General features: G+C 40.3%; 1 protein-coding gene across 4 annotated transcripts; it reads right to left on the bottom strand.

Annotated features, from left to right (window-relative positions):
* Positions 1-2142: 2142 nt before the first annotated feature.
* Positions 2143-7943, bottom strand: LOC129173078 (relaxin-3 receptor 1-like). Of its 4 annotated transcripts, XR_008567155.1 has the most exons (5): positions 7852-7943; positions 7479-7594; positions 4806-6009; positions 2599-4046; positions 2143-2505 (listed from the first exon to the last, which is right to left on the bottom strand). XR_008567155.1 is itself a non-coding variant. In XM_054763584.1 (4 exons), the coding sequence occupies exon 4, from the start codon at positions 3955-3957 to the stop codon at positions 2746-2748; it is 1212 nt and encodes a 403-aa protein (XP_054619559.1). In that variant the 5' UTR covers positions 3958-4046; positions 4806-6009; positions 7479-7594; positions 7852-7943; the 3' UTR covers positions 2143-2745. The 4 variants fall into 4 exon arrangements, 3 of the variants coding, with proteins under 3 accessions (XP_054619559.1, XP_054619560.1, XP_054619561.1); XM_054763584.1 differs by having other exon boundaries at positions 2143-4046; XM_054763585.1 differs by lacking the exon at positions 4806-6009 and having other exon boundaries at positions 2143-3986.
* Positions 7944-8205: the final 262 nt, after the last annotated feature.

The raw sequence follows: 8205 nt of genomic DNA, 5'->3' as shown, positions 1-8205 counted from the left end.
TGTTTTTTATGCTCTAACCATGAAAATATTCAATTTATTACTATTGAATGTAACTTTACTTACCTCTAACCAATTAACCGCGATAAACGTTCTGTGTATCACTATATTGAGCAGTCCCTCAAGGATTTCGTGGGCTTGTTGTGGCAAAAGTTATGTTTTTGTCAATTTCTGTCAATAACATTGCATCAGCTTGTGATTTTATGAATTCATGATTCTTTTAAGTCTTCTTTGTAACCTTCACCCCAAAAAGCACATGATTTCAACAAATTAGCTTTATTTGCATATTAAACTCAAGTGCAGGGCACATTTTTGAACACTGACACAATACCAGTCCCCCCAGGATCTCGCTGGCCTTTTTTGAGATGCCTGATTTAGCAGAAGTTTTTGCCCCAAAAATTTGCTGCCATAAAATTGCAGGAGAACGTGAAAGTTGCAATAAGTAGTGGTGGTTTTCCCTCTGTGATTATAATAGGAACATTTGTTGAATAATAATGAATGAATTATAAATGCCAATAATGCTGAGAAAAACACCGTACCCACATGGCAAACAAAATGTGCAAAAATAAGGCTGTAATCTGCCACAACAAAGTCCACGTGCATTCCTGTTAGGAAAAGTCAAAAAATGAAAAAATAAAACTTTCAGTTAAAAATCATTTATGCTAAAGACAAAATGCAAAATGCAAATACCCTTGAGTACTTTACTATTGAAATGACATTGCATAAATCTATACCAGCTGTACATTGACTACTCTAAAGTATGTCCACGCTTCATTTCTAGTATTCTCCCTTGAAAACATTTTCTGTAATAAAAATGGTTGAGGTTCATGTTCCTGTGCCCATTAAGGTCCTTTTCAATATATTCTTTATGTGTATCTAGACTTATATGTCATGATATATACTGTGTAAAGAAGGGCAACATGACATTGTCCTACCTTTAGGTGATACTTAAACAGCCGTTTGTGAGCCTGCTCACACCCCACACATCTCAGGGTGTCGCTCTCTCCATTGTTGCAAGTGACGACACTCAGGACAAGAAACTTGGGTAAAATGTGTTTTAAACAAAACTGATGAGGATGCAAGAGAATGTGGGTTTGGTGGTGCAATTATAAGAGCTAGAACTTGAGTATTTTGATGTTTATATGTTTACATCCTGGCTTTAAGTACACATTCCATATTCAGTTGAAGATGCATTAGGTAAAGAGAAGAAGGAAATGAAGAACGGCAGCGCCATCATGTGGCATGTTGGGAGCACAGAAGGCAAAATATGTACTAACTTTGTATGTACAAAGTCCATGCTAAAAAGACTTTTACTATTTATTACTATGATATCACTCTACTATTTATTCATTATTTTATTCCTGAATAAGCTAACCGTAAGTATTAACTTTACTATTACACACTATTTGTCTGTATAGGCTCTCAGTCATACAGGAGTTGTCCAACAAGGGAAAGGCTTCTTGAGACGTCATCTGTACTTCTGTGAAGAAGGTGTCGGACGTTTCGCTCCTCATCCGAAGAGCTTCGTCAGCGAACTAATAAGTGCTGGTAGCCTAGGCCTTAAATACAGTAAGAGTGGGCGGAATTGATGTGCCAATGCCCTCCTCCTATTGGTTCCTTACACTAAGACTGGGAGGAGTTGTGGTCTCATCCTCTCCTTCCATTAGCACCTCAGATCAAAGGGAAGTGTAGCTCCCTGTAGTTGGGTATGAACGACTCTGATACTGGCTCGTTAGCATCTATTGTTCTGGCTCGGCCCTGGCTCTACCTCATTTGCAAGACTAAGAGCTGTGGGTTTCGGTCTCAGTAACCTGCTGAACACGGAAGGAGAGGATTAGACCACAACTCCTCCCAGGCTTAGTGTAAGGAACCAATAGGAGGAGGGCATTGGCACACCAATTCCGCCCACTCTTACTGTATTTAAGGCCTAGGCTACCAGCACTTGTTAGTTCGCTGACTAAGCTCTTCGGATGAGGAGCGAAACGTCCGACACCTTCTTCACAGAAGTACAGATGACGTCTCAAGAAGCCTTTCCCTCATTACACACTATTATTTTCTTTCCCTGTTGGTAATCTGAGAACATGTTCAACACAGTAAGTGAACTAACAATCAGCGATTGCTAAGACACAAAGAAGAAGGGGTAAATGTGAAAGTGTGTATTGTGAAATAAAAATCAGGGTCAAAATGCAGTTTCAGACCAATTTTATTCAGGAGTTACACATCTTACACTCATGCTAATAACACTAAGCAAGAAAAGGTAAAAGATGGAGAGAAGATGCTTTTATCGTGGTTGTTTTGTTTGTAATTGACCACCATCTCCACTAGATAGAGCAACGTTGTCCTATCATTGTCTTGTGTATGATAATATGTTTTATAAGGCATATATTTCACATTAGAAAAATCTCACAGCACACCACCAAACAAAAATGTGTTACTGGGAACAGGTGGAAAAACTGTACAGCTTGATGAAGTATCTCCTGCGATCTCGTGGAAGAGCATTGCATTCTTCTGCTTGTCACAAAAAAAATGAATAAAGAAATGTGTAGTAAATTAATATTTTGGGACCAATTAAGTGAGATTGGATAATGTCCCGTGGCACACCTGATGATCTCTCACAGCACACTAATGTGCCGCGGAACAGTGGTTGGGAATGACAGGGCTAAAACCATGCATTTGTTGTCATCTTCGGTATAATCTTGGATGCAACTCTTGCATTGAATATGGTTCGATAAGGTTCAACAAAAGGCTTTACAGAGTGGAGACTACCGTTGGGAGTGCTGACAGGGGCGCGTATCTTCTTGAGTCCGATTGGCTCGTCTGGCTGGGAATGTTGCTAAGAGGAATGGCCAGTTGTCCAGCTTGTTGCAATCCTTTGTTGGGGTTGATGGCGTAAGGCATCTTGGACATGATGGCCAGGTTCAGCTTGAAAAAGACATTGTGAAGAGCCACTCGGTATTCCTTCCGCACCAGGCAGTAGATGACGGGGTTGAAGCAGCTGCTGGTGAAAGCCAAGCAGTTGGCCAGAGGGAAGAAGTAGGTCTGCACCACGTAGAACGAGGGGCTGATGTCGACGATGTCCAGGTGGATGAGTATGCTCCACAGGGTGAGGATGTTGTACGGGAACCAGCAGGCACAGAACGACAGCACCACCACCGCCACCGACTTTGAGACGTTGGCCTTTCGCCGTGAGTTGCTGCCTTTCAGTTTGTGGCGACAGAGGAAGCGCAGCAGCAGCAGGTAGGAGAGGATGATGGTGGTGTAAGGAAGCAGAAAGCCAAGCACTACCCGCAGGAGCTGGTTTATCCCCAGCCAGGCTGTACCATCTGGGAAACGGAGGAGGCATGCAGTATCGTTGCTGGTGCCCACGCGGCTCAAAGCAGCAAACACACCTCGTGGTGCTGCAGCAATAAGGGCTCCGGCCCAGATGAAGGCCGTGACCAACGGGGAGGTGCATGACCTGCTGCAAACGGATGCGCTGGGCTTGAGTGCGGTGGCCACATAGCAGTAGCGGGTCAAGCTCATGGCTGTGAGGAAAAAGCAACTGGCAAACACGTTGAGGCCGGTGAGCAAGGATACGGCCTTGCACACGCCCACACCGAATGGCCAGCTGTAGTCCAGCGCAATGTCCACAGCCCAAAAGGGCAAAGCCAGGGAGAAGAGGAGGTGGGCCAGAGCTAGGTTGAAGACAAAGAAATTGATTGTGCCAGTGGTGATGGTGCGAGTGGAGTACAGCAGAAACAACACCAGCAGGTTGCCCACCACTCCAGCTGTTGCCACCACAAAGTACACCACAGAGATCAGGCTTCTCAACCAGGGGGACCCATCCCCCACAAGCTCCAGCCCGCTGCATGAGCTGATGTTGTGCAGCAGCAGGTGGGAGGTGTTGCAGGACGGATCATGGCTGCAAACATTTAGGATATGTCGGAAGAGCTCCAGTCTCTTATAGTCACTGCTGGACATTTCAGTTCCTCGTTCCAGGTCCGTAGTGCCTGCAATTGATTAAAGATGAAAGTTCAGGGCGGCCGCCAAGGAGATGACAGTCATCAGTCCTTGGAAGGAAAAGAGGAAATCATTATTGCATAATAGGCAGTGCAGTTTATGAGTAAATAAGTGGATTAGCCTTGTCAGATAAACAAATTACACCCAAGAGTCAGACGCAGAGTTGGATAATCCCATTTCATCTTGAAAGAAGACCGTTTCTCTGGTGATCTGTCATCATCACGTTGTGTGGTGTGGCAATATCCATCCTAGTTAACTGACACCCGCAAGACCGTGTACTTGAACGCATTACAGTCATATTTCATTTCATTTTAGCTCTCAACAAAAAGAAAAAAACCTGGAAATGTCATACATCTGAAAGGCACAAGTGTCTTTCTCGTCACACAAACTTAAATGATTTAGCAAAATAAACTTGGAAATATTTAAATGTAAATGCGTGTAAAATAATCAGGGTAACATACACTCAATGCCACTTTAATAGCTACACTTGCCCCATCACTAATAGAAAATGGCAACATTTAAACACAGGAAGTAAACAACCTATCGACAATTGCTGACCCTTGGATAAAGGGTCAGATAAAATAAACACTGCTTTTTCCTACTCCTTTTCAGACATGTTGAATTCTACAAACATGTGATGTCCCTGAATGTAACTTGGTAAGCATGTTTGGATTATATAGATATATAGATTATATCCAATAAGAGCTATATGCCTTTACAAAAATAATAATGCTACATTTAACTCGAAACTTCATGAATTTTCTGTTTATTCCAAGCACTATAGACCATGCATGAAAACAAAAACTTACCAAATAATCCAGTGTATTTTCCAAGGTCTTTTTTTTCAGCAATCAGCTCCTGCAGCTCATGAAGTCAAGTTATCGCCGAGGCAGTCGACAACAATAACCGCCACCTACAATGCGATTATAACCGTCCCCGAGTTCATGCTCCACCCCATCCTCTTCCTTGCTGGAAATAGCCCCAATATGACATGACTAAATGATTGTAAACAATTCAGACTATGATGGAATGATGGGAAAACCTGAAGTGTTCCTATTCCTGGATGCTGAGAATTGTATCGTCATATTAAACATGACATATTATATGCAGTTACTCGGGTTTGGAAAAGGTTGGGATTTGTCTATTCTTTCATGAATGCATTTATTTTTTTTTTTACAGAAAACTTCTCTTTTGCAATAAATCAAAGAACAGATTTTAAAATGACATGTTATTTAGCCTTGTACTTATTTTAGAATAAATTAAATAAATGGATGAAGATGAAAAACAAGAAATGCATAGTTTAGAAAAGGTAATCAATCTTCTGTTATTTTCTATTTATATCAGGGTAAGATGGGGCAGCTGGAACAGCTCATCATTATGAATCGTTGATAGTGGAAAGAACATCAGCAGTGACTGACCAAATGAGATTAGGTGGCAATGGGCGGAAGAAGGTGATGAATGCTTCTTTGTCAAAAACAAAGTCAGTCCCATAAAACGTCCTACTCTCCATGCTTGGGTTGGTTTGTTTTTCATTGAAATATCACCTTCAAGTCCCTTAACTGTACACAGTGCAGCTTTGCTTTAATTATATAACACAGATCAAATCCAGCACTCCCACATTAGATTAATGATGTCCTGTAATCAGGAACAGTCATGAGTGTCAAATATTGGTATAATAATAATAATTTAGTTTTGTGTTTCATTCATAACCTTCATATTTGAACCTGCACGCTTGTATTTGTCCGTTTGATGCTAAATCTGGGAGAATACTTCCACGGGAGGAGGATCTCTGGCGCCTCCCTGAGGTAGAAATTTGACCGCAGGCTGACAGAAGGTGGCTGTGACACGCTAGTACAGTATAAAGCACAGTGTGTGGGTATTAGCGTCATAAATATCAGATTTACTTGCAATACACCAATTAACTGTTGGCGTGTAGGGTTGGGGATTACTTACTTGGAGTTATGGGGCGTGCAAATGAGAGCGTGGCAGCATGGGACATCAGCTGAGAATAACCTAACAGGGCAACATGTGGCTGTATGGTCCCAACAATACTTCCACAACCGAAGCATGAAAAGGTATTATTTGTTTCTTGTTCCTAGATGTGCCCATCAGCATAACACGGTATACACTTGAAACTCCTGAATTTTGTTTTTTTGTATTAGTCATGTGTGGGAAATAATATATCCGCATTATTACTGATGTATTTTTTATGCAACGTCCTTTGCAGTCTACAACGGCCACAAGTGCCAACTGAATAAGTCTTTCATCCATCATCTTTTCTGCTGTAAAGTACACATTATTTATCTAATGTAAAGCTGTTTTACCTCTATTTGTGTCTCTTTTGACTTAATATTGATACATGCATTCCAATGTCTGGCATCACCAGTTTACCAACAAAAAAACAAGGTGGCATTGCTGAAGCAGAGAAGTAAACTCAAGGGAACAAAACATCTACAACAATGAGCATCTATTACGCAAACCTGACATCGCCAGAAAGAACGCCACTTAAGAAAGCAGGGGAAAATTCAAGGCATTTGGAGCACCAACTGCATAATCTACATCAATTTCAGTGAAGGACCGGAGGAAGCCAAACTACTTTTTGTCAAAGCCATTAAGGAACTGGACAAAATATTGGAAATGACATCATCTTGCCGATAAGGAAGCTAAAAGACCCAGCTCATGAAGATTTGAGACATATCAAACTCATCAACAATCTCTACAATAACAGATTACGCCAAATTTAACAATATTAGGCACCAGTCATCTGTCACTACATCGCAGTTCAAACATCGCTCCCCCACTCTATTAATAATATAAAAAATAATTATTTAATAAATGATTGCTGTTTTGAGGTTGAATATGACCTATTATTAGTAAGAATTCCGTGTATTTTTTTCCTAAATTAAGCATTTTCAAGCATAAAAATGACTAAATTAACTAACTAAATGAACTAATATACACACACAAGGCAGATGACACATTAAAATTGTGAATGTAGTATTCTACATTGGCCACTAGGTGTCAATAACTGTTTGGTGAGACAAGCACCAGACTTGATCGCAGGAAGAACCGTCTTTTATTGCAGGTTTAAATGATCTAACAATAAGCGCAATAATAACGTAATCATCATAATAACAACACGGACAAAACCATCGACAAGCTAAAAGTCAACTCTCAACTCTTATCCTTATTTGTAACACTTCTTCCGTTACTTGAACACTACACACACTATATATGTCATTTAAAAAAATAGGAAGTGAACCAAATTTAAATGACAAAATGTAAGCAAAGAAAATATTCTAAGTGTCAACATTTAAGTTACCGTATGGTGTGAATGAATTATCACTCATGGAGTAGGGGTAGGTTTAAATAACATCCATCTCTTTCCTACTTACTTTTTGAATTGTGCAAATGTAACCACATGATGTTCCTTAATAGAACTATAGTTAAGTATGTCTGAAATAAACCATTGCGTACCATACCTTGGTAAGTGGGGCACGTAACGTCATGTGGTAGAGGAAGGTAAGGTGGCCCAGAAGTATTAGCATTGCCTCAGAGCACTCACTTGCCTCAGCATACACCTACAGGACCACAATCACTGAAACAATATATAATTATTTATATGATATGCTATAATTATTAAAACAACAGGAAAATTATGAAGAGACTAAATACATTAATTAATAGCGCCAACAGCACGTAATACGGGTTAACCTGCACTGGCAATCAGGGTCTACCGTTAGCTAACGTCTAGGTTAGCAACATGGAAAGCGTCATAAACTTTAAATTCAAACAGGTGGCTATTGGTGAAGTTCCAAAAAATTTAATCATCAAGACAAACTGCTTTGAACCTACCTGAAATAATGACTCGGGAAGCAACACCAGTAATAACAGAAGTAATGATAGCACGAGTGTGACATGGACATGTGATTTCCGGGTAGCAGGTGAGTGGGCGGAGACTAAAGCAATCAAGCACAGAAAAGCTCATCAAGACTCAACCAGTCAATCATGATGGCATAACACAGCAAAACAATGTGTACCAATATAACGTTTAATAAACACATTTATTGTAAATAACGGATTTTTACGCTACTATATGTAATACTTTAAATTGTTTCAATGAATAAATTCAGGGTGGAAATGCCATCATGTATTATCAATGTCTAGTTAGGCTAGTTGTCATGCTAATAAACACCAAATCTGAATATT

Source organism: Dunckerocampus dactyliophorus, chromosome 20, assembly GCF_027744805.1.
Source record: "Dunckerocampus dactyliophorus isolate RoL2022-P2 chromosome 20, RoL_Ddac_1.1, whole genome shotgun sequence".
NCBI lineage: Eukaryota > Metazoa > Chordata > Actinopteri > Syngnathiformes > Syngnathidae > Dunckerocampus > Dunckerocampus dactyliophorus.
Note: the sequence above shows the minus strand (reverse complement) of the source record. Positions and strands in the feature narration are given on the sequence as shown.

What these genes read in the sequence shown, in the direction of transcription:
- LOC129173078 (XM_054763584.1), bottom strand. Translation starts at nt 3,957, where the DNA reads ATGTCCAGCAGTGACTATAAGAGACTGGAGCTCTTCCGACATATCCTA.